This window comes from Hermetia illucens, chromosome 4, assembly GCF_905115235.1.
Source record: "Hermetia illucens chromosome 4, iHerIll2.2.curated.20191125, whole genome shotgun sequence".
Taxonomy (NCBI): Eukaryota; Metazoa; Arthropoda; class Insecta; order Diptera; family Stratiomyidae; genus Hermetia; species Hermetia illucens.
The window spans coordinates 2181306-2208365 of NC_051852.1; the positions used below are offsets into that span (position 1 = coordinate 2181306).

Below are 27060 nucleotides of genomic sequence, written 5' to 3' on the forward strand. Positions count from 1 at the left end.
CGACGAACTCAAAAAATGACTCGATGAGTGGATAGCGGCCAAGCCGGCCAATTTTTGGCGCGATGGTATCTATGAATTGGCTGAAAGATGAAAGAAAGTTGTGGCTAGCGATGGGCAATACTTTGAACAATGAACGTATAAATAATTTTTCACAATAAAGCTTCAAATTTAAAGAAAAAACCGACAGAACTTATTTGTAGGCCTTATATATAAGTTTGTAGAATAAAAGACATATTAAGGCAGTAACGAAAGTAGGTATTTATTGATTGGATTATGTAACAGTTATATAATTAAGTACCAGCAATCGCTTAAGTTTTCCCCTAATCCCAATAAATCATGCTCTATAAAAACATTTATCGTTTGTTAACTTTACCGATTAAGAATCCTATTGTCTATTAAGTCTAGAAGAGATTTGCTTTCTCATTATTCTGATTCTAATTCTCTAATGTACATTATACAAAACTCTACTAACATTAAATAAAAAACAAATAAAATTTGAATAAACAAAATACGAGAGGAATACAAAAAGTTCACCACTATAAGTATATTCGTGTATCACTATCGAAAAAGTTTTTGTTGTTGTTTTATTCTTTATTACGGTATCATTTAATTTAGTTATAAATAGAATGCCTTTTGTTTACATGTTTTGTTGCGAACGTTCAAGTGCTTAATCACTTTATTCGGTGATACCATGCTCAGACTTTCACACACAAAGTCATGCTCGATTTTTACTTCATTCACGATTCATAAATCAGCCTTTGATAATGGGGGAATATTTCATGCATTGGCACGTGTAGATTGAATTCTAACGCTACAAGAACAGCGAATTCCGTTGATATCAATTCTTTTCGATTCAATCGAAACACGCCTTCAGTTTTCTGTAATGGAAAAGTCCAATTATTACAACCATCTCAGCATTCATCCTGAAAATCGTACTCACCTCAATCAAACTTTTAAGTAAATCGCCTTTGACATCATTCATCTTAGCGCTAAGTAGTAAGCAAGCTCCAGCACAAAGTTTACGGTTGCTCTTGTTTATCAAGTTGGCCAGTATCAGTTTCTCGAAATAAACATACGCCTGGGAGATTGTTACCAAATCAATTCGGCTATCCAATTTGTTGATCCGGCGCATCTCACGTTTGATACTGTTGCATGGAAAGAGATAAGAGCATGTGAAAATTTAGCACTAAACATCAGATGGTTCTTTGTTTGAAAACAAATTTACTTCGCGGACGCAAGCAGAATGTAATCATTTGGAACGAATGGGAAACCAAATTCTGGGTTATCTTTGCTGAAAGTGGTATAATCCGGTTTTGCTTTGTATTTATAGAGCTGACAATGTTTTTGAAATGATATAACGCCGGGAGGTCATCAGCAGGATTTAATTTACTAGCAAGAAACTGTACTTTGAAAAGATGTAAAATTGATTGCTGAAAACAAAACGATAGGAATCTCGTTTGAAGGCTATCGGATGTCCCATATGTAGTTTCGGCCCCTATGCATTTGTGGCGTCTCAAAATTCACTCTACTATTTAAAGTATACCTTTGTCCGTTCATATTCAAGACCCTCATGAAATTGGATGTTTGCGGAACTCTTACTGATTATCTCCATCTCTTTTCATAAGATTGAAGGTAGTAAGAAAGGAGTCTGATAAAATGGTTCCAATTCTTCGGCATCAGCTCTGTAGTTATATAGACATGATATGCTTACTTGAAATCCTCAAGCCGTTTTCGAGCAAGATCACACTGAGCTGTCGACACATCTCTAAAATATTGGGGGGCTCAAAAGTACGGCGTGAAAAAGAGTGGATTTTCTTAGGAAAAGCAAGTGTAGAGGATAAAATAAGTCAGAATCAGGCACGCGAACAGTGACGACATAGATGAAATGCATTCGTAAGACTTGGTAACCAAGTGCTGAGGCGAACAGTACAACAGTACATTCGATCAACCAGATGGGGGCGACTGGGCTTTTGCAACAAATATCGGCAATCGCCTGAACTTCTGCCAGGAATTCCAAAACCTTAACCTAGCTGATGATGACGCCCGTAGTAGAGCCCGGTTTGTAAACTTCTTGTGATCATACCTATATCCGACGCCTAATTAACAAAACAGAGCAGTGAGAACGAGCGATCAGATGAGCATTCCCACAATACACTGCCTGATATTCGACGTAAAGGTCATGATAATTGGCGGAGTGAATAGTCGCGGAAAAAGCCAGTTACTTTTTGTCGAGGAAGTAGCGCCCGTTATTGGAGAATATTATGAGAGGAAATATCCTCCCAGTGTTTACCAAATGCTTCGATTATGTCTATCAATTTATAGGCAGAGATGAAGCGATGCAGGATGGAGCTCGCCCGAATTACAATTTTGACTACTTTTAACTTAAATATTTATGAGCACTTCGCGAATGTTTTGACAGATCGGCCTGGCAACTTTCTCCATTTGAATCCTATAGAAAATGTGTGATGCAGGTTGAAGAAGAGCGTGTTTACGAAGTCCAAAGACACACCCAAACATACGAGAGCGAAAGAAGAAAAATAGAGAGAATGACTATGCTGATAATAGTATCAATTTTGAGGAGAAAAACTGACTAAATTAGTTCTCCTTCATGACTATACCGAACAAGAATGGGCTGGTATCGGAATTCCAGCTCACGACGATCAATGAATAAATGAAAAAATCAAGTTAATTCAAATAAATATCAAACATTGCAGGGTCGTTTAGGATTTGGTTGCGCAGACAACATACGAACTCGAAACGGAGATTGTGATCAAAAGTGAACCATACAGAAACCTTGACGGTGGTGTATTTGTCACAGATTCGATTAGGGGAGCGACGATATGAACGTGCGATCGGGGCGATCAGCAAGCTTTACAATATATCATCAGTCGGGTAGTGGCTTTGTGTGTGCAAAAATCAGCGATGTACTCATGAATTTGAATGCTTGTTAGATAATCTTGCTCTCCACGAAAGGGGATGAAGTCCAAAGGTGCAAAAAACCAACGTGGGAGTGCAGTTTATTAGAGGCAGTTAGATTTGATACTGACCGCTTTGTGATGTAAAGATCTATCGGAAAAAGGAGTTCACGGTTCAATTGTAGATTTGACTTCTGTGAGCCCTGCGCTGGCGCGTAATATGCGCCCTGGCAAGTTACCGATGATTTCACGTATAGCGAGCAACAGAAAATCTGCACGCCAAAAGCCGAGAACGCACGCCAAATCGAAGAGAATGTTAGGTTTGTTTGCAAAAGCGTTGGTTGAGCAAACATTCAAGAAGGTGTAATTAAATCAGTCTAATAAGGCGAGAAAATACGGATGGGGTTATCCATGTAACGCAAAGCACCCAGTCGAAGGCCCAACTACTGATGAAATAGTGAACTAGTCAGCCTTCGATCGACTTTCCAGCGGGTCAAACGAATGGCTCAGAGGGCGATAGGATTGATCAGGGGCAAATAAGCATGCCTGTAGGAAGGCCAAAAAAATCTCTAATTGGCCATCCAGCAGAGCAAAAGAAAAGCCTTGTACGGAAGTCCCCGGGTGTTCACTTATACTTCTTCCGGTTTCCAAGGTCACGGTTGTGAGTTACGCCGACGTCGTTGAACTGGTTGTGGTCGCATAGTATGTCGAAGATTTTTACTTATGCGAAGCAATGAGTGTTAAGGCTTTAGAGAACGTTAAACGGCCATTTACGGAGATAAAAAAGGAAGCCGTCCTCAGCACAAAGCACCGTAAGAGATATTACATTAGAATTGGAAGTCATATCACCACTTTCAAGTCGTCCATCAAATAATAATAATAATCGTTGGCACAGCAATCCATATTGGATCAGGGCCTTGAAGTGTGTTAGAGCACTCCATTCAAGACAGAAACGGTACACTACAGTATACTGTGGGGGTAATGATAGATGTAAAACTCAATTTAAAGCAGGTAGTAGTGTATACTTACGAAAAAATATTCATCACGACTATAGCTCTATTTTCTTCTCTAGAAACAATGATGTCGATTGTAGGAGGGTCGGGGCATGTTTGTAGGCTATTCATAGCCAGTGTGGTGAGTTTCATTTTTGTGTATGCAATTCCAGTTTGGGGAATAGCGCTGCATGTTTTATGTAACATACATGGACTGAATCCGGTCTACAGAAGAACGGCCTTAATGGTGCGTTCTGTCTTCAGGACTATTTCAGATGATACGACCTTCATCTTGAGAATGATATCGATTGACATTTTGGCAGACAAGATAGCTAATATATATAACGTCACATACAAGTCTCCTATATTGCAGCTGAAATAATCGAAAGAGAGAGATCTATAAATAGGTGGTAACCGCGTTGAGACTCCTTAAAAAGGATGGTTGGGCACATATGTTGATATCTAACATCGGGGATTGGTTGGAAAGAAAGCATGTGTGGGTCGATTATAATTCTCACCCAGTTTTGTACAGGTTTAAATTGTATGCTTTAACTGGTTGTCGAAACTGCAAAGGGGTCGCGGAACACTCAGCGTAAAAGAGAAACCTAGAGGAAACTCCAAGTACTATCTTGCCTTGAATTGGTAAAAATATAATGTATTTCGACATTTTTTTATTGGAAAACTAAACCTAAATGCTCGTTAAAAGCTTTCCCCAGCATGCGCCTGGTCTGACGCCCTAGGGCATAACATTTTAAATCTACGGGTCCATCACGTTTACCATGAGTGTTCATGCCAAGAACACATACTAGTCAGAAGTTAATCCCAGTGCTCTGGTTTTTAATGATCGACCTGTGGAGAAATTCATTCTTTTCTATACTAATCGCTTCAAATCAAACTCTTAGACGCGACGTCAGTCCCTACCCCAGGCGAATTTAGTATTTGCGTACCAAAAGCATATGACTATCTGCAATCAATCAATCAATGCTTCTAGCCCGTAAATGTGTATCCTTTCTTGTCGCATTTAATTAAAAGCAGAGAATACTCAATGGATCATGATTTTCCTTAAATTGATGGTGCCAGTTTTCATCTTATAAGTAAAATTGCTTTGTAGATTTTATGTATAGGAATTGAAGGGTTAAGAATGAGCTATTTTTATCCGATAATTCAATCAACTCTCCTAAATGCTTCTACAATTATTTAGTAAGTTCGATATCGCATTAAATATCATTGCCATAAATCCTACGTGCTAATGGTCGCTGGAATTTTTTATGGGATTCACGTTGGGAGTCTTTGCCTTTTAGCAATGGATAGTTGAAATATTTTTGTTTCTCTCGGCGAACTTGCTTTGTTTTGAAACTATATTGTTGGCTCAATTAATTTGTGAATTGTCATTTCATCAAATTCTTGCAGTCATTGTTATATCGCAGGTAGTAAATCGGAGTCACTGATATAAAAATCTGCAATTGCAATTTGGCCATTGAATATTGTATATATTCAGTCAAAATTAATTTTTACTACTGCCAAAGCTCCTGCCGATTTAATTTAATGATCTCGACCTCGAACCGGGCCAATAGTAATAATAACTGTCTGACTCCATAATTGTTGATATTGACGCTAAATGCATAATCGAGTAGCGGAAAAAAGACACACCAAAGATGTTCTATTTTTAGATTAGATTTGCAGATTCACGTGTGAAATCTGCTGATCCAAGCTATGCCTTTTATTGAATTTCATACTTCTTATCACCCATGTTCATGCATTCGTTCCTTTTCCCTCTAATCGACAAACTAAAAGCCAGTTTTTGCTCATATATGGGTGTTTCAGTATTAATCCGAAATACTGATTGCAGAAATTTTGCGATTTGTTGATATTATTTGTATGCAAGCATGTTTTCAATCAAGGTTGAGTGTACATACAGCGGCCCAAAAAAGTATTCGATATATTATCGTGTTTGCAAATATCCTCTAAAATATCCACCAAAAAAATTCAGTGAGACTGCAGATGAATCCCGTAAAATTGGCAAAAGCTACCAAGGAACATTTAGAGATAGAAGTTACACCCCAAACCATCAGAAATTATCTATTTTCAGATCAGCTCGAAAAAAGTCATATATATCCAAAAGACCCGCAAGAAAAGGCTTCAATTTGCTCGGGAATACGTAAACAGGCCCGCAGGGGTTTGGTTTGATTTTATTTTTGCGGACGAAAGCAAATATAACCTCTTTGGATACGATGGAAGAGTGATTGTGTACAGAAAGCTAAACACTGAGTTGGAAGAACGAAATATGGTTTCCACTGGCATGGCGGAGGTGGTTTGATGGTTTGGGGGTGTATGGCGGCGTCGAGGGTGCTAAATATAGTGCCAATCAAAGGGACTATGGACCACTGATACTATATTAACATTTTAAAAGAAAATTTGTGTGCCAGGGCCAGGAAACTCGGAATCGAACAAAGCTATAAATTTTATCAGGATAACGACCCAAAGCACACAGCTCACAATACAAAGTTTTGGCTTCTTCACAATTGCCCAAATTTAATTAAAATACCAGGCCGAAGCCGCCCTGATCTCAACTCAATTGGGCATGTATTTTGAAAAAAAGGTTAAGAGACCGCCCCTTCAATCATGTTAACCAGATCTAGGAGAACCTTATTAAAATCGATTCACTGTATGTCTGTCTGTCACACGCATTCTTCTTGGAGACTGTAGCAGCGATTTACACCAAATTTGGTGGAAAGGTGGGAACTATGAACGCATACTGTGAGTTACATCCTGTTACGTCGAGTTTTAGGTCCCTATGCATGCAAAAGGAGGATATAAACTTTTTTTTCATCAAATTTAGTCGTATGGGGTATCAAATGAAAGGTCTCGATTAGTACTTTCCGAAGCTGGTCTTCGTTTTGACATTTGTTGGAAAGGTGGGGAGTGCGGAGAGTTGAAAGTGATCATTTATTTAACGGGGCCATTCTCAGAAACTGCTAAACCGAAAAATCTGACAAAAATCAAGAGGCTGCCACTATATGGTGGCTAGGCTCCGAAATACCTTCCCTCCAAAGAAAGTTAGTAATAGTATATTACTATAATTTTTACTAATTGGCTGCAGAACCCCCCTTAAATTCATCCTACCACCGAAGCACCGGAATTTTGCAGCAATGTAGGCTATAATACCTAGGCTATCCTACCAATTTTGGTGGGGATCGCACTATTACTAACAATTGGCGTCAATCAACTGGGTCCCCCTGCTCTCTCCATTTACATGTGACCAAACACTCAACACTTTCTATACCATTTTATCTGATCTTCTTCCTTGTTACGTTCCCTCCTCTTCTAAGTGCTTACGCTCTTACCCCGTCTGGTTCACCACTGAAATTCACAAAAAACTACGTCAAAAACAGACTGCGAGAAAGAAGTTCATGTCTTCTAGAAACGTTGCTGACTTAGTTTTTTTCAAATCCCTTCGTTCCTCGGTCAAATCCTTAATACGTAAGTCCAGAAACGAATATTTGTCCAGCGTGGAAGACTCACTAAAGCGCGGGAATCTGAAACCTTTCTGGTCCCACATTCGCAACTCCCGCTGCCCCGCCCAGTTATCCCCTCCGGCCATTAAATTCTCTGGCTTCTCAGCTAACTCCCCCCAACTATCTTGTGATTTACACTGCTGCTACTTTTCGTCAGTCTATGTTCCTCCCCCTTCCTCCGAATCCCTCCCGATAGTAGATGTAGCCTACCCCGCATCGCCTACCATTCCCCTTCTTACCCCTATCCTTGTCGAATACCTCATTAGCGAACTTGATGCCAAGGTCGGACCTGGCTACGATGGTCTTCCAAACCTCTTTTTGCTCAAAACTGGTAAGTCCGTCTCCCTTCCCCTATTTCTTATTTTCGACAAAAGCCTCGAAGAGAATCATTTTCCCAGCTTGTGGAAAGAGGCTCTCATTATCCCCATTCACAAAAGTGGCGATCGTTCGCTTGCCGAGAATTACCGTCCCATTTCCCTCCTCTCCTCCTGTTCCAAAATCCTGGAAAGATATGTCAGCGACTGGTTGTCCGCCCACTTTGGCCAACACATAGTGAAAGAGCAACACGGCTTCGTTAAACGTAGGTCCACTGCCTCCAACCTGCTTGACTTTACCAACTTGGTCGCCAAATGTCTAAATTCACGGCAAGAAGTGCATACCATTTACACTGACTTCGCGAAAGCCTTCGACACTGTAAATCACAAGATACTTCTATTCAAACTCTCGTCCCTAAACGTTCCCATACCACTTGTTTTACGGCTTGCCTCTTACCTTTCCAACCGATCCTGCCGCGTCTCTTTTGACGGCTGTACTTCCCGCTCCTTCTCCCCCTTTTCTGGCGTCCCACAGGGGTCTATTCTGGGTCCTTTGCTATTTTTATTTTTTATTAACGACCTTCCTCCCCTCCTTACTTGTTCCTGTTTGCTCTATGCAGACGACCTTAAGCTGTTTTCCGCTATATCGTCGCCTATGGACTGTGTTTCCCTTCAGAATAACCTGGACACTCTGGTTCGTTGGTGCTCGGCTAATGGTTTAGCGCTAAACGTCAGAAAGTGTCACTCTATGTGCTACTCCCTAAAATCCTCACCCACTTCTTTCTCCTACTCGCTTGACGGACATTCCTTATCCTGCTTAAATTTCACTCAAGACCTCGGAGTCACTTTTGACAATAAGCTCCGCTTTGACATCCATTGCCTCGATGTCATCAATCGAGCAGCAAAATTGTCAGGCTTTATTCTTCGCTCCTTCTCTGATTTTGACTCCATCCAAACCTCCTTAGCTCTCTTCAATTCCCTCGTGAGGAATACCCTCGAGTATTGCACCGTGATCTGATCACCCTCCCGTAATTGTGATTGTCTTGCCCTTGAAAATGTGCAACGTAAATTCATCCATTCCCTCTTCTTTAAGAAAAGCTTCCCTCGTGTGGATTACCCCTCCCGCCTCCACTTTCTGAACCTTCCCTTCCTACAACAGCGTAGATCCTATCTGGATCTATGCACATTCTTTAAACTTTCCTCGGGTCTGATAGAGTGCTCCGCCGCTGACGAGATCACCTGACGTCCTGCGTCTTATAACACACGTAACGCAGACATTTTCAACGTGCCCTTCGCGGAGCTCGAAGTCTATTTTCATTCCCCGATTCCCAGGCTTTGCCGAAATTATAATGCAAAACAGCTTGGTCCTTTTAACTTCCCTACCTTAAGTAGTTTTAAACGTAGGATAAGTTTTTTTCTTTCTCCTCCTCCTGAGGACAATAATTAATTGGAATTTTCTGTTTCTTGTCCGTTAATTAAATAAATAAATAAATAAGTTATAATAGGTCAAATTTGTCACTTCTTTGGATTTCAATTCAAGATTTTGAATGCCAATATCACCGGAAAGTTGATATTCTCACATAATATATGCGTGTTACGTTAATGGGACAAAATCAAACTAAAATGTCTTTATAAAAGAAATACACAAAACCTATCATACCTGAAGCGTCCAGCTTCCGATTTCCCGACTTGTTGGTAATTTACTTTGTTTTTGTTTATATTTCAAAATATCAAAAATTATTTCTTTGGTGAATTTAACACATCGCTCAATAAGTCCCGGGACTAGCGTAGAAATGGCGCTAATAATGCCATTTATATACCAAGGTTCAGAAGTACCAACCTTCAGATAAGACGTGTCAAAATTTGATGTAATTCGAAACATAACCAAGAAAGCTATAGTGGTTAAACTGACGCTACCTTTGCAATCGTGAAAACGAATTTCGTGTGTTGATAAAACATTGTTTTCTAATGGGAAGAAAACACTGTTCAAGCTCAGCAATGGCTTGAAAAACGTTATCCGGACTCTACTCCGTCGAAAACAACCATTTGTCGGTGTTTTTCGACGAGAAACGCGGTCGTGCTGATACAAATGATGCGGAACGTTCGGGTCGGCCAAATGAGGTAGTAACTCCCGAAAACACCAAGCAAGTATTGAAAATCGTGATGGGTGACCGCAAAATGAAAGTGCGCGAGATACCTAAGATGGTGAACATATCAACTGGTAGTGCATTTACTATTTTGCACCAAAAATTGGCTACGAAAAAGGTTTTTTCCAAATGGGTGCCGCGTTTGCTCTCAATGGAACAAAAGCAACAACGTATCAATGATTCGGAGAGCTGTTTGGCACTGTTTACTCGCAATAAACAGGATTTTTTGCGTCGATATGCGACAGTGGACGAAACATGGATTCACCATTTCACTTCGGAGTCAAGTCGGCAGTCAGCTGAATGGCGTACGACCGGTGAAAGCCGCCCGAAGCGTGCAAAAACACAACAGTCGGCCACCAAAGTGATGGCGTCCGTATTCTGGGATGCGAATGGTATAATTTTCATTGACTACCTCGAAAAAGGAAAAACCATCAATAGCGACTACTACATAGTGTTATTGGATCGTTTGAAGGCCGAAATAGCGAAACAACGCCCACACATGAAGAAGAAGAAAATCATCTTTCATCAAGACAACGCACCGTGCCACAAGTCAATAAAAACGATGACCAAATTCAACGAATTAGGCCTCCAACTGCTTCCTCATCCTCCGTACTCGCCGGATCTGGCCCCCAGCGACTACTGGCTCTTTGCGGATCTCAAAAAGATGCTCCAGGGAAAAAGATTTGGCTCAAATGAGGAGATGATCGCTGCTACTGAGGCTCATTTTGAGTCAAAAGACAAATCGTTCTACAAACATGGCATTGAAAAGTTAGAGAAGCGTTGGAATGATTGTATAACCCTTGAAGGAGATTATGTTGATGAATAATAAAGAATTTTGCCGATAAAATGTTGTTTTCATAGTTAGTCCCGGGACTTATTGAACGATGTGTTAGTTCTTAATATTTTGTAGGACATTTGCAACAGTGGTCACATGTCGAATAATTTTTTGGGCCGCTGTATATGTTTTGGTTAAAGCAATTTTAACAAGAAACAAACACTTACCTCCTCAATTTACTCAAGGTCAGCTGTATATTAGGGAATTTCTCCTTAAACTTGTCATTAAGTTCCTTTTTCAAGTCCGATGGCCGAACGTAATCAATAACCGAAGTCATATACGAAGTAAATGTGAGCAAGGTTCTATGTTTGCCGGCAATCAACTCTGGATCATCTAACATATTTGCGGAATACTAGAGAAGAAAAGAGAAATTACTGTTCATCTTTTGGTTTTTATTTCATGGGTATTCCTGCAACTAACCTGAAAAGGCCGATTTTCGTTGTCATCTGCATCCATTTGCTTCGGGTCACTTGCCACAGTTAATGGGCTTGAGGCCGCATTGCGATTATTGGGATTATCGTACGTGAAACACCTAATAAAGAAATTATCGGAAAAGGATGTCATTCGTAGTTTCAAGCACCACTTTCTTAAATAAGAGTAAGTTAAACAAATACATATACATCACGATGCTAATATAATAATTATATCTACGAATAGTTTACGACTAGTTCTATGGTTTTAATTATTATCATTTTTAAGGAGATTCTGTCGCCTTTTACTTCCAAGTTCTAACACAAACTTAACTATGACTATCTATGAGTGGTTAGCATGAATATTATTGCCAAATAGCATTCTGTTATGGATAGAACATGCAAATTAGTCTTAAAAGAATATTTTCAAAGTAATCGATTATTCTGTTTTGTTAGAATTCATTAACCACGTGACGCGAGTATAAAATGTGTTGTGATATTTAGTAAGCAAAGCGACTGCACTTAATAACATTGAACAGAAATATTTTAGATATTTATATATGAAAAGATAGTTCCAGATTGTTAGAGAAGAATTTCGTTTTTAGTAGACAATTTTTGGAAAGTTTATAGGTTATAAGCACACACACCAAAGGTAATTAAGATGCATAAAGAGATGGGGATTACCATTTTTTACCCTTTTGCCAAGTTATAACTTTTGTCCTGAAATGATGTGGATATGAAATTTGAAATAGCTGTTTAATCGTTTTAGAATCGCATATAGTTTCGATGTCATATTTGAAATATAATGATTATCAATTTTGCTCCACAAAGTATACCAAGAATAATTGAGGTTCCAAGTAATTGGCGAACAAAAAATCGAATGGAAGAAGAAAGAGAATTACATTAAAAATTCAGAACTCAATTTCCTCTCCAATTTCCAAATCATATCAACGTTATTCAATTCTCAAATTTACAATGTGCGCAGCTTTAATCTCAAAGTTGTTACTTTCCAGTTACTCCGAAACTTTACGGAGCCTCTACATCTGAAAATAATCATCAATCACCAAAATGTTATTACGAAGCTGCGCATCTACCTCTATTCCTCTTGCTGAAACTATATTTTATGTTCAACTGCCTTGATTCCACTACTCGAAGCACTTTCTCGTCTGAATCTTGTACTTGCAAACAATGGATACGTCGATATTCTTCGAAAGAGAGAAATGGGGTCTTTGATAGATGTTACAATTGTTAGCGATATGATAGCTAAGGATCTTTAGTGGTATTTCAGTAGCGACCACCAGGCCATCATTTTTGAAACAATACAGCGTACAAGAATCAATTAGCCCCGGAAGATAGTTGAAATTGGCCAGGCAATAAGTTTGACGAGAAGATTTGAAACAAAACACAGCACTCGAAGGAAGTGCAGACAATAAGACCTTATAGATCGGCGAGCATGTGACGCATCCATGCCAAGCTGTATTTTATCACAAAGATGAGTACCGAACTTTTTATGGCACTCTGAAATCAGAGAATGCCGCAAAGCCTGCCTTAAGATTAGAAGACACAGGAAGCGAAACAAAAACCGATCTGGATACGAGCAGCTACATCTTTTTTCTTCAGCCTTTGTCCCGTTCACAAGCGGGGTCGGCTCGTCGTGATCGGCTTCGCCATTTGGCTCTATCGAATGCCTGATCTAGGTGCAGTTTCGAGGCTTTCAAATCCCCATCCACCGTATCAAGCCACCGTTGCTTAGGTCTGCTTTTTGGTCGTTTACCATCGACTTCGATGTTCAGACCAATTTTGGCAAGTGAATTCTCGTTTGCACGAATTGCGTGACCATACCATCGAAGACGCCTCTCTCGCAACTTTTCCACGATCGGTACAACCCCATAACGATCGCGGATATCCTCATTTCGGATGTGATCTAAACGTGTGACGCCGCTAGTCCAACGTAGCATCTTCGTCTCCATTACCGCAAGACGCCATTCATTGTCTTTTATGTTCGGCCAACACTCAGAACCATAGAGAGCGACTGGACGGACGACATTGCGGTAAATTTTACATTTGAGACGTTCGTTGATACGTCGATCACAAAGGACACCAGTTGTGGAACGCCACTTCATCCAGGTTGCGTTAATGCGTGAAGCAATTTCATAACGCAGTTCTCCATTGGATGATAGCGTTGACCCGAGGTATTTAAATCGCTCAGTTCTGGGCAGATCACTGCCGCTGACAGTGATTGTGCCTGTTTCATGGGGATCGGTCGTCAAAAATTCAGTTTTGTTTAAATTCAATCTGAGACCGTGTTGCATGAGGCGATCATTTTTGCTATCAGATGCAAGGAAAACATCATCTGCATAAAGCAGTGTATAGGGCGCTGGACGTTGGATATCCCGTGTGACGGTGTCCATAACAAGAACAAAGAGGAGTGGTGAGAGGGCGCTTCCTTGATGAACACCAACAGAGACACGAAGCGGTTTTGATACACCCGCCATACTTCGAACTTTATGTACTTTTCGGATCGTGGTAGAGCAATTGAATCCAGCGCACGAGTTCTTCTGGCACGAAGTGTTGTCGTCAAGCATATCAGATGAGTTCGTGTGGTACACGGTCAAACGCTTTCTCTAGATCCAGAAAGGCAATGTAAAGAGGGCGATGCTTTTCACGGTGTTTCTTCATGAGTAACCGCGTAGCGTGTATTGCGTCAGTAGTTCCGCAGTTCTTGACAAATCCGGTTTGATTTACGGTTATTTCAACGATTTCGCGAATACGGTTGTCAAGAATGCGTTCAAAAATCTTCATGGTATGGGAAAGTAACCGGATCGGACGGTAATTTGAACATTTTGCTGGGCTACCTTTCTTTTTCAATATTGGAACAGTGGTATGTACTTTCTTGCCAGTCAGATGGTGTTCTTCCTTCCTGAATAACCCGGTTAAAGAATTCACTGAGCCACAGCGACTTCAGTTGCGCTGACTGGTGGAACTGCTCCAAATGTCGGCAATGATTGTGGAAGTGGAGGATGAGCAAATTCTTCAATTGAAATCTGCTCGAAGTATTCTCGCCATCTATCCGTTGCGGCTCGACGGTTGGTAAGCAAAGTACCGTTTTTGTCATTAACACAACAGAAGTGTTCGATATCCTGTGTGCGTTCATCACGGCTTTTAGCAAGTCGATACAGATCTCTCTCGCCATCCCGAGTGTCAAGTTAATCGTAAAGATTTTTGAAATGGTTCGCTCGGGTGACAGCGACCCCTTTCTTTGCTTCCCGGTTGCCATTCTTATAAATTTGCCAATTAGCAGGCGTTTTATCGTCGAGAAATTTGTGGTAGAGGCGTTTCTTTTCACGGACCTTCATTTCAACATCATCATTCCAAAGCCAAGTATCTCGGTTAATGTACCGCTTACCTGGCTTGGTGACCCCGAGGGTTGCAGAGGCCGCTTTGTGGATCGTGTCTTTCATTTGGTTCCATGATTCTTCCACATTCGTAATGGTCGGCAATCGTATGACTGAGACCGTTTCTTCTTTCTTCTCACCAAATCGCCACCATTTAATGCGCGGCGGGCCAGTGCGTTCCTCACGGTGTTTTATCGGTGGCTTAAATCGCAGGACGGCAATCAACGGCCGATGTTGAGGTGCGATGGTCTCATAGGGAACGACTTTGCAATCAGTGACAGTGGTAAAATGTTGGCGTCTTATGAGAATATAGTCGATTTGCGTTTTATTGTTCCCACTATAAAATGTGGGAGTATAAAGAGGCTCGAAAGAAAGTACATGTGGCTATTGTAGAAAGTAGGAATGAACACTTTAAGCGACTGTGTGCGATGGCGCCTACAAGAAAATGATGTCAACAATCGAAGGCAAACGGTCTCCATCAATTTCTTACTCTAACCTGCGTAACGAATACCGAATACCGCTAACTTTTCCACTGGCGAGATAGACACCGCCGAATTTCGCTCGCTAAGTGAGGAAGAGATCCTAGAAGCTGCAAAAATGGTGGAAATAAAGCGCCTGACATGGATAGCATCCTCAACAAATTTCTCAAGGCAGCAGTCAAAGTAGTGCCAAATATGTTTGCTGAGGCATTTAATTCAGAAGGAGCCTTTTCTAAACAATGGAAGAAGCAGAAACTAATACTAATCCCTAAGCGAAACCAACCTTTGAATGAAGCTTCATACCATAGGCCGATATGTCTTTTAAATAAAATTGGAAAAAATTTATAAGGATTGCCGAGAAGGAAGGTGGTCTCTCTGAGAATAAATTTGCTTTTCAAAAAGGGGAAGTCTACCTTAACCTGGTAGCTAACACAGCTAAGGTTGCACTTGACTTGAGGATAAATGCTATGCAGTGAAATATTCGATGTGAAGAATGCCTTCAATTAGGCGAGGTGGAGCAAAATACTTGAGTTCCTAATAAACTTAGGCGTTACGGTGACGGAATAAAATCATACCGAACGACATGCAGAGTGCGTCCTGTGTATTTTTATGTATGTATAATGGAGCATTGACGCTAAACCTCCCCCCTCGTGTTGCACCCCTTCTAGAGGAAGTCGAGCTTTATGCGAATGAAGCAGTTTGTGTCATTAAGTCCTGGTTCGAGAATGCTGATCTATTGCTCGCAGAACGTAAATACTGCCGCATCTCTTTTGACGGCTGTACCTCCCCGCTCCTTCTCCCCTCCTCTAGCGCCCAACAGGGATCTATTTTGGGTCCTCTATTATTTTTACTTTTTACCAACAACTTTCCGCCCCTCCTCACTTGTCCCTGTTTGCTTTATGACGACGACCTTAACATGTTTTCCGCTATATCATCGCCTATGGACTGTGTTTCACTTCAATCTAACCTAGATACTCTGTTTCGTTGGTGCTCTACTAATGGTTTAGTGCTAAACATCAGAAAGTATGACTCTATGTGATACTCGCTTAAATCCTCATTTCTATCTCTTATTCTCTTAACGATCATTCTTTATCATACCTAAATTCTACTCAAGATCTCGGAGTCCGGGCTTATACTTCGCTCTTTTTCCAATTTTGACTCTATCAAATCCTGCTCAGCTCTCTTCAATTCCCTCGTGAAGGGTACCCTCGAGTACTGCTCCGTGATCTGGTAACTGTGATTGTCTTACCCTTGAGAATGTGCAATGTAAATTCACCCGGTCCATCCCTCCCGCCTCCACTTTCTGAACCTTCTCTGCCCACAACACCGTATCTGGATTTATGCACTTTTTTAAACTTTTCTTGGGTCTGATTGACTGCTCCACCTCTAACGATATCACTTACGTCCTCTGTCTTATAATACACGCAACACATCGACATTTTCAACGTGCACTTCGCAGAACTCGAACTCTATTTCCATTCCATCATTTCCAGACTTTGTTATACAACAGTTTGGTGGAGGTTTAAACGTCTCTTCTTTAAGTAGTTTTAAGAATAGTTTAAGATTATTGCCTTCTCCTCCTCCTAAGTGTAATAAGTAACTGGAGTTTACTCTGTTTATCGTCCGTTAATTAAATAAATAAATAAATAGAACGAAATGTCGACCGTAAAAAATTGGTTTAACAGGTTGCAACGTGGTCGCACGTCGGTTTTTGATGACCCATGCCCCGAAAACGGCTACCACGGAGGATAACATGACAAAAATCTAGGATCTCGTATTGACAGACCGCCGATTGAAGGTGCGCGAGATAGCTGAGGCAGTAGCCATTTTAAAAGACCGTGTGGGTCAAATCCTGCTTGAGAAATCTTTAGGCCCGATGGGTGCCGTATTTGCTCACTCCGGAAAACAAGTGCAACCGTGAAACCACTTCAGAGCAGCGTTTGGTTTTGTCTAAGCACAATCCGAAGGAGTCTACGTTATTTCATGACCGTCGACAAAACATGGATGCACTGGTTCACCGGAGACCAAAGAACAGTGGAAACCGTGGACTTCACCTGACGAATGTGCTCCCAGGATGGTGAAGATTCCCCTATCGGCCGGAAAGGTGATGGCTACTGTTTTCTGGGATTCACAAGGTATGATATGAATCGACAACCTGTAGAAGGGCAAGAGGGTCACAGAGCTTCACTATGCCGAATTATCGGGCCTCATTTGGTGAAGAAAAAAGTGCTCTTCCACCATGACAACGCACCTACTCACATCACCTCCGTCGCCACGTCCAAATTGGTCGAATTGGGCTACAAACGGCTACCCCATCGAGCGTATTCTCCAGATTTGGCTCCGTGGGATTTCTTTTTCTTTCCAAACTTTAGAAAATCACAACCGGGCAGAAATTTTAGTCGAATGAGGAGGTCATCGATGCCACGGAGGCATATTTTGCAGACTTCGAAAAAACATATTTTTCAGACGGGTTAAAAAAGTTAGAGCATCGCACATCAAGCTAAGAGGAGACTATGTTCAGAAATAAATTGCCACTTCTCGTTTTTCTTTTGTAGATTATGTGCTTATCGGACATCGAAGCACTGATTAAAAGAATGCTATCAAATATAGGTGGCCCCAGGCCGCGCCGCCCACTCCTTATTTCGAGGCTAGTCAGTTCGATCGAAAAATACAACAAAGAAAAGAAAAATTGGAGCTGCATATCGCATAAGTGCACTCTGAACATGTGGCGTTAATAGAACAATATCCGATGAAGCAGTCTCCGTGACAGCAGGAATGATCCCAATCGATATTCTGACGAGAAAAGGGTGAATTGGGACGAATCAGAAAAAGGCCGCTGGACCTATAGAATCAAATGGGATATTCGGAAATCGGTCGAACAACCATACGGCGAAATACGTTTCGATCAACACACCTTTTGAGCAGACACGAAGATTACCAACTCTATCGATTCGGGCACAACGATTCGCCATATTGCCCAAAGTATCTGAATATTTCGAAGGATGCAGAACATATTTTAATTCATGAATTTCGCGAATTTATTTCATGAAATTTGCAGTTCGGAGGGCTACATTGTAAGCAGCTTACAACAATCGGGGAGTATTTGAAGCCAAAAATATCATCGAAGTCATCCATAAGAAGCTTAGGCAGAAAGAATGAACGAAAGAGGAGTGCAAACGTAAACACGAGTGCAGAATAAATTCTGATCCAGCCCCGCGACATAATACCTTATGGGAGTCCCGCAGTGAGAGTGGAGGAGGAAGGAGGTGATTTTAATAGGTAAGAGTCCCACATAACAGCCTAGCAGGAGCAAGTTGTAACTTTTAAAACCCTCTACTTTCCATCGACAGAAAAGAAAAATGTATTTATTGACCTCTGCTATTGAATGTGTGAAAATTAACACATCGTTCAATAAGTCCTGGGACTAGCGTAGAGATGGCGCTAATATTTCCATTTATATACCAAGGTTCAGAAGTACCAACCTTCAGATAAGATATGTCAAAATTTGATGTAATTCGAAACATAACCAAGAAAGCTATAGTGGTTAAAGTGACGCTACCTTTGCAATCGTGAAAAAAAAATGGACCAAAACGAGTTTCGTGTGTTGATAAAATATTGTTTTCTAATGGGGAAAAAACACAGTTCAAGCTCAGCAATGGCTTGAAAAACGTTATCCGAACTCTACTCCGTCGAAAACAACCATTTGTCGGTGGTATGCTGACTTAAACGCGGTCGTGCTGATACGAATGATGCGGAACGTTCGGGTCGGCCAAATGAGGTACTAACTCCCGAAAACACCCAGCAAGTATTGAAAATCGTGATGGGTGACCGCAAAATGAAAGTGCGCGACATACCTAAGATGGTGAACATATCAACTGGTAGTGCATTTACTATTTTGCACCAAAAATTGGCTATGAAAAAGGTTTTTCAAATGGGTGCCGCGTTTGCTCTCAATGGAACAAAAGCAACAACGTATCAACGATTCGGAGAGCTGTTTGGTACTGTTTACTCGCAATAAACAGGATTTTTTGCGTCGATATGTGACAGTGGACGAAACATGGATTCACCATTTCACTCCGGAGTTAAGTCGGCAGTCAGCTGAATGGCGTACGACCGGTTAAAGCCGCCCGAAGCGTGCAAAACCACAACAGTCGGCCACCAAAGTGATGGCGTCCGTATTCTGGGATGCGAATGGTATAATTTTCATTGACTACCTCGAAAAAGGAAAAACCATCAATAGCGACTACTACATGGTGTTATTGGATCGTTTGAAGGCCGAAATAGCGAAAAAAACGCCCACACATGAAGAAGAAGAAAGTCATCTTTCATCAAGACAACGCACCGTGCCACAAGTCAATAAAAACGATGACCAAATTCAACGAATTAGGCCTCCAACTGCTTCCTCATCCTCCGTACTCGCCGGATCTGGCCCCCAACGACTATTGGCTCTTTGCGGATCTCAAAAAGATGCTCCAGGGAAAAATATTTGGCTCAAATGAGGAGGTGATCGCTGCTACTGAGGCTCATTTTGAGTTAAAAGACAAATCGTTCTACAAACATGGCATTGAAAAGTTAGAGAAGCGTCGTTGGAATGATGATTGTATTACCCTTGTAGGAGATTATGTTGATGAATAATAAAGAATTTTGCCGATAAAATGTTGTTTTCATAGTTAGTCCCGGGACTTATTGAACGATGTGTTATTTGAGTCAGTTCAGCCTCCTCCCACGAGCCAATCTTTTAGTATTTCTAAATAAAAAAAACAAAAGAAAATTGCGTAGATACTTTAAAACATTCCAAAAAGAAAAAAAAAATCCTGCCAACTGCCAATCTATCAAATAATTTTTAATTCTATATCGTATGCAGGAACAAAAACTATTTCGAAAAAAAGGACTTGGTCTTCGCAGAGGTCAGTTTCTTTGGCCAATGTTATCGGAAGGCAGCGAAAGTGGCAGCGAGTAGGTCATATTTTAAGGAGGAATTCCATTGCAATGGAACCCATGTATGTGTTTGTGTGTGGTGGGGGAGAAGCTACACCTTCTGAGCACTAAGGCGTTGTTGGCCTGAAAATACATTGGATGAAATACATTTTCGCATAAGATCCTTGCTATATAAAATACTAAATTCAAAGCGGTGAAAGCTATCTCTGTGAGAATATCTGACTCTACTATTAGGAAGCTTCCTTTCTTACCTACTAATTTGGTGGACTAAAATACCACCATGAATTAAAGAGGATTTGAAACATAGCTACAACTGTGGTGTGGAAGCCGGCAAGCAAGCAGGTCCTTATTACTTTCCACTTCGTATTCATTGGTAATCAGGCTTTAGATTTTTATAGAAATGAATTGTTGTTGTCATTCTTTAACCGCATTACAAGTTTGTTTCCAAATCACGTATAATGCTTCTAACACCAAAATATGTTTATCACCATTTCGAATACGTGTGTATAAATACATTCATATGATCCGCCCTAACTCAACACAACCTGAAAATCTACGAAAATATTGGGTTAGGGAAAAAGTAATGTATTTGTGATCGAAATTTGACGCTTTATTTAACATACTTAGAATTATCCGATTTAAGTCAAATACGCGCCGTTTTGTTCGCAAACTTATTGCCATTTAGAAGGCCACTTCATTATCCCCCCCCCCCCCCCCCCTCCTTATTTGCAAAAAACTCAGACAGCCAGTTTTCGCAACCCTCTTTTGAGGCTAACTTACTAGCACCAAGAACGTTTTACATGGACCGGAAGAGATGATAACCACTTGGTGCCAGATTCGGACTATACGGTGGGTCTGATAGGACATCCCATCCGTGCTCCCGTAGCTGGTGGCGGATCATCAAAAATATGTGAGGCCGAACGTTGTCCTGGTGGAACACAACATCATTCCTGTTGACCAATTCTGGCCGCTTCTGGTCAATCGCCTGTTTCAAACGGTCGAGTTGCTCACAGTAGAGGACCGAATTGAGGGTCTTGCCATAGTTGAGCAGCTCATAGTGGATGACTCCCTTCCAATCCCAACAAACACAAAGCAAAACCTTCCTGGCCGTCAATCCGGGCTTGGCGATGGTTCGGGCCGGCTCGCCGCGCTTCGACCACGATCTTTTTCGCTTGAGGTTGCAGTACGTGATCCACTTTTCATCACAAGTCACCATCCACTTCAAAAATGGCTCGAATTCGTTCCGTTTCAGCAGTGCATCCCAGGCGTTGATTCGGTCCAAGAGATTTTTTGCGTCAACTCGTGTGGCACCCAAACATTCAGCTTTTTTGGAATCCAATCTTCTGCAAATGGTTCCAAATGGTTTTACGGTCTATACACAGTTCCTGGCCAATCCAGCAAATGCTCACATGCCGATCTACTTGGATGATTTCGACGATTTTATCGGTTTCTACGACGATTGGCCTACCATTACGGGGTGTATCTTCGGTATCCTGCTGTGAGAATCGTTACAGTATCGGGCCCATAAACTTCACAAATTTTTTCGGCTGCTTTCGTTGAATTTTTACCTAATTTTTAGTAAAAACGTGAAATATGACAAATTTCTTGCTTGGTGGACTCCATTTTTGACGCGCTATAACTTGAGACTGAAACGTACGATCACAACACTGTCAAAGAGACACTTGTAGCACAGATTGTCGTCTTCAAATCGCCATATAGTATGACCCGATGCAATAAGTGCAAAACAAGATATGTTTAAGTGTCGCCATATATTGACCAAATACGACATTTCTTTTTCCCCAACTCAATATTACTCGAATTTTTCACAAGCGTCTGTTATTCGATGCTGTTATCATCATATAAAAAAAAACAGAGTCGAACAATTATTTTATTTTCAGCGATAGACACTTTTACCATGTAATCTTCACGTTTTAATTTCAATCAAACAAGATAGGGGGTTATCGGTATCTTTGTGCAGATATAAATAGTAACTGCGCACTTTGATGGGGACATGGTTGACATGTAATTCATTAATTATGTCAATTTAGACTCAGATTGGTTAACAAAATATATTTATTTACTTAAACAAAATAGACAAGATTCCGGAGAGGTTTTTCATTGGAGATATGAACAGATAAATCAATTTTTAATATAACACTAAAATGGTATCTCTGAAACAATTACAGGTAATATTAATGAACCAATGAAGGACAAATTAGATTGTTTTTAATGCCATAAAAATCAAAAATAAAATAGCAAAGCATCAAAAAGCAACCTTACTGAATAACTTAAAAAACTAAATAATTAAAGAAGTTAGAATTACAGTGTAGCTCCTAGTTGGGTTCCATTAATTCATATAAAACCATAAATACAAATATTAAAGGCTGTTTAAAACGTACAACGTTCGCTTTCAACAAGTTCAAGTTCAGTTACTCTTGATGATTTTTTTACTGGAATAATCTGGTGAAATAATTCCGAAGAAAGTGCACAATTTGCATTTATGGTTTTTATAGAATTTAACGCGTACGACATTCTTCTTAGCGCTTAAATGTAAATTCAATAAACACTTCCAACAATTACCTTGCAATTCCATGATTCTTCAGAGCAGTTGTGCTTGTAATTTCAAAGTTGTTTTCTATGTTGAAGGAGTTTGTGTGCTTCTTATCCTTGCTTGTTGGTCTTGATGGTACAAGCAAATGCCCATACGATACTTCCTGTATTTCGAAGTAGAGAATAAGTTGATTATTATGGCTTATTTTGAATGAAAATTGTTGTCCCATACCTGGCCATTTTCGCCTTTCATTCCCAATAGATCGAAAGGATCAAACGGCGAGTCACTGATCGATGAAAGAGGCCGTGGACCAGACGTGTTTCGACGTCGACCTTCCTTTCGTAGTTCAGTTCTAAATGAAAAAATGAAGAAAATATACAATCAACAACCTAATAAATATCATTTAATGCAACTAACCTTCCATTCTTTCCTTTATAATAGGGCAATGCGGAAAATATGAAGAATGGAACCTTCTGCGATACCAACACTATCCGTTCATCCTTAAAGTGATGCGTTTTACGATTCGATGTTGATATAAATTTGATATCTTTTGGATCGGTAATTTGTACATTTTTACCGCGTCCCGGGGTTAAACTCTCAGTACTACTATTATGAGGCCATTTATCATCCGTATTGATCAAATGTGGCCGTTTAGTAGCTGATCCCACACTACCACGAATCGGGGCCGTATTGAGACGTGCACGACGCTCTGGTATACAAATTGCTTCGCTCACATTGCTCGAGGCTCTGAAAAAATAATGTGTGGAAAATGTCCGTTTAATAAACGTAATTAGAAAAGAAATAATTGTCAAGTTAGATATTCATTGGCTATGTTATGTAAGAGTGCATACACGATTTCTGTTCAATGTCAGGAAAGATAGGAAGAAATTTGTAACCTTGATTGTAATGATCACTATGTTTGTTCCCAACAGTAACATAGTGCGAAAATTTCGACACAAGGCGATAAGGAAGGTCTTGTAGCAGATTCTTATCAAGTGTTTGTTCTATTTCTCTCGCAATTTATAGATTGTCGATTTTTGAATCAGTTTAAACCAGAAATTTTCCTTCAGATGTTTTCTATGCGAATTTATTTATTTATTTATTTAATGAGGACAATACACAGAAAGCAAATTCCTTATTACATATTGTCCTCAGAGGGAGGAGCAAGTGAATGGCTTATTTTACGCTTAAAGCTAGAGAGGGAAATAGAGTCAAAGGACCTAATCTGTAGGGCATTGTAGGACCGGAAAAGCCTCGGGATTGGAGGGTGAAAGTGAATCTCGAGCTCCGCGAAGGGTACATCAAAAATGCCCGCACTACGTGTGTTATGAGACGAGGCGATACGGCAAGTAATATCCGAGTTGGCAGAGCAATCCATCAGACAATTGCAAAGTTTGAAAAGAGTACACATATCAAGGAAGATACGGCGTTCCTGTAAGGAGGGAAGATTGAGGGTGCGGAGTCGTGACGGATAATCAACCCGTAGAAGGTTCTCTTTGTAAAAGAGGGTCCGAATGAATTTGCGTTGTACAGCTTCAAGAGCGCGGTAGTCACGGATGGGGTAGGGGGACCAGACTAGACAGCAATATTCAAGGATGTTTCTGACAAGGGAATTGAAAAGTGTTAAGGAGGGCTGAATTGAGGTAAATTCGGAGGAGGAATGTAGGATAAAACCAGACATTTTGGAAGCTCTATTGATGATGTCAACGAAGTGGGAATTGAAACGAAATTTATCGTCGAATATTACACCCAGTTCTTTGACGGAGGTCAGTAGTGAAAGGGATTGTCCACTGAGAGAATAGGAAAAAGATGTTGGGGAGGGTTTAAGGGAATAGCGCATCCAGTGGCACTTGTTGACATTCAGTATTAGCTTGTTGACCGAACACCAACGGACTAAATTATCAAGGTTGGACTGTAAGAGAGCACAATCCAACGGAGACGAAACAGAACCAAAAATTTAAGGTGGTCTGTGTAAAGCAAATACGGGCAGGTGAGGATGGAGGCGAGGTCATTGATAAACAACAAGTCGGGAAACCGGAAGCTAGACGCTTCAGGTATGAAGGGTTTTGTGTATTTCTTTTATATAGAGATTTGAGTGTGCATTTGCCCAATTAGTATGTAGCCCCCTGATTTTTTCAGATTTTCCGGTTGAGTAGTTTCTGAGAATGAGTTCGTCAAAAAAACGATCAATTTGAACCCCCCGCACTCCCCACCTTTCTAACAAATGTCAAAACTAAGACTGGCTTCGAAAAGTACTAATCGAGACCTTTAATTTGATACCCCACATGACTATATTTGATGAAAAAACAATTTACACCTCCCTTTTGCATGTATGGGGACTACCCCCTTAAAATCGACGTAAAAGGATGTAACTCACTATATGCGTGAGCGTTTACAGTTTCCATCTTTCTACCAAATTTGGTGTCAATCGCTATAACCGCCTCCGAGAAAATTGCGTGTGACGAACAGACAGACAGACGGATAGAAGACGGATTCACCCGAGCTAAGGTAGGCGGCATTCACATATTCAGCTGCTACACTGCGCCGAGCCTCACGCTAGATGAATTCGCATTGATGTTGGAAAAATTAGCTTCCGAAGCAACCCGCCACAACCCAATAATAATAGCTAACGATTTTAACGCTTGGGCCGAACATTGGGGAAGTCGCGAAACAAATGCTAGAGGCCGCATATTGTTCGAAGTATTCTCACGTCTGAACGTTGTTCTGATAAATACTGGCGGCGTCAATACTTTTCGGAGACGGGATATGGGATCGGTAATAGACCTCACCTTTGTTAGCGATTCATTATCTAAGGATCTCAAATGGCAGGTGAGCGAGGAATATACGCACAGTGACCATCAGGCTATCATCTTCCATATAGAGCGTACGACAGGAGGAAAGCGAGTCAAGGACACTGCAGTATCGGGTTGGACATCCAAAAAACTTGATGAAGAAATGTTCGAGGAAATACTTCTGCAGAAAGCGATGCCGGTGGGAAATGCACAAGAAAAGGTGGCGCAAGTCCTTGAAAAGTTACAAAACGCTTGTTACGTTTCCATGCCTCGCCGAAGAAGATTGCCGAAAATAAAGCCCCAGATTTAGACGGCATTCTGAATAAAGCACTGGCAGTGGCCGTCGAGACAGTTCCAAGGTGGTTCTCTGAAACATTTACGACGTGCATCATAGATGAGATTTTCCCGGAAGAGTGGCGGAAACAGAAGCTTGTGCTAATCCCGAAGCCAAATAAACCTTTGGGTGATCCTTCGTCTTATAGACCTATATGCCTGCTAAACGACATCGGCAAACTTTTCGAACGGGTCATCTTCAATAGGCTTGTACCAATCACAGAAAGGGGGGGTGGTCTCTCAGACAGGCAGTTCGGATTCCGAAAGGCAAGATCTACTGTCAATGCAATCACCACGGTGACGGAAATTGCGGAAAAAGCAATGGAGGCCAATAAATCTTGTGCGGTAGTTACTCTAGACGTGAAGAATGCCTTTAATACGGCAAAGTGGAGTAAAATAATTGCGACTTTAGTCAAATTGGGCGCTCCTAAATATCTGGTGCACATAGTCATGGAATTTCTCCGGGAGAGGATATTGTGTTACGATTCGGACGATGGACCGAAGACGTATACAACAACCTGCGGGGTTCCACAAGGATCAGTCCTCGGTCCTCTCCTGTGGATAATAATGTATGACGGAATTTTAAAGTTGCAACTACCCAAAGGAGTGACAATCATTGGCTTCGCAGACGATATCGGAGTAACTATCGTCTCAAAAGACATTGATGAGATCGAGGTACTCACAAACGAGGCAATTTTTGAAATCAGGTCTTGGCTAGAGGAAGCTGGTCTGACACTCGCGGAGCATAAAACCGAGGCAGTTTTGATTACAAAGCGAAGGAAGCAGACGTCGATAAAGATCAGGATTGGAGAGCACATAATACAGTCGCAGCCAACGCTTAAGTACCTAGGAGTCATGGTTGACCAAAGACTGAAATTCAAGTCTCATCTTGAAAATTTAGCAACCAAGGCTTCCGGAGTGGCTACATTGTTGGAAAAAATGTTGCCAAATATAGGTGGTCCTAGGTAAAGCCGTCGGCTCCTGATATCGAGTGTTGTTAGCTCCATCTTGCTTTATGCAGCTTCAGTCTGGGCATCGTCTTTGAAAGTGGAAGCAAATAGAAGAAAAATCGCAGCCCCATACCGATTGAGCGCATTACGTATGTCATGCGCTTACCGTACAACTTCAGATGAAGCAGCTTGTGTGATAGCCGGCATGCTCCCTATCGACATCTTGGCAAACCAGGGCCGACGCCTCTACCCCCATATCAATCGGTGAGTCCTATACCAATCGTCGGCAATTGGCACGAAGTGATTCTATTTTGGAATGGCAAAAAAGGTGGGATGATTCACCCAAAGGACGCTAGACATACAGGATTATTCCAGATGTCTCTAAATGGATCAAGCGAAGGCACGGTGAGGTTAGTTACCACCTAACTCAATTCCTAAGCGGACACGGAGGGTACCGTGCATATCTTTATCGCTTCGGGCGTGACAACTCCCCG

General features: G+C 41.1%; 1 protein-coding gene across 2 annotated transcripts in view; it reads right to left on the reverse strand.

The window, feature by feature from the left end:
* Positions 1 to 234: 234 nt before the first annotated feature.
* Positions 235 to 27060, reverse strand: part of LOC119654390 (CDK5 and ABL1 enzyme substrate 2) — an 86778-nt gene continuing 59952 nt past the window's right edge. Inside the window, exons 2-9 of one of the 2 annotated variants that reach the window (XM_038059763.1) lie at positions 22909 to 23238; positions 22723 to 22843; positions 22521 to 22654; positions 11813 to 11848; positions 11139 to 11250; positions 10886 to 11070; positions 941 to 1145; positions 235 to 878 (exon numbers count right to left, since the gene is read on the reverse strand). In XM_038059763.1, the coding sequence (XP_037915691.1) occupies positions 738 to 878; positions 941 to 1145; positions 10886 to 11070; positions 11139 to 11250; positions 11813 to 11848; positions 22521 to 22654; positions 22723 to 22843; positions 22909 to 23238 (1264 nt within the window). In that variant the 3' untranslated portion in view covers positions 235 to 737. The remainder of the gene's footprint in view (positions 879 to 940; positions 1146 to 10885; positions 11071 to 11138; positions 11251 to 11812; positions 11849 to 22520; positions 22655 to 22722; positions 22844 to 22908; positions 23239 to 27060) is intronic. The other variant, XM_038059764.1, reaches the window with a different exon arrangement.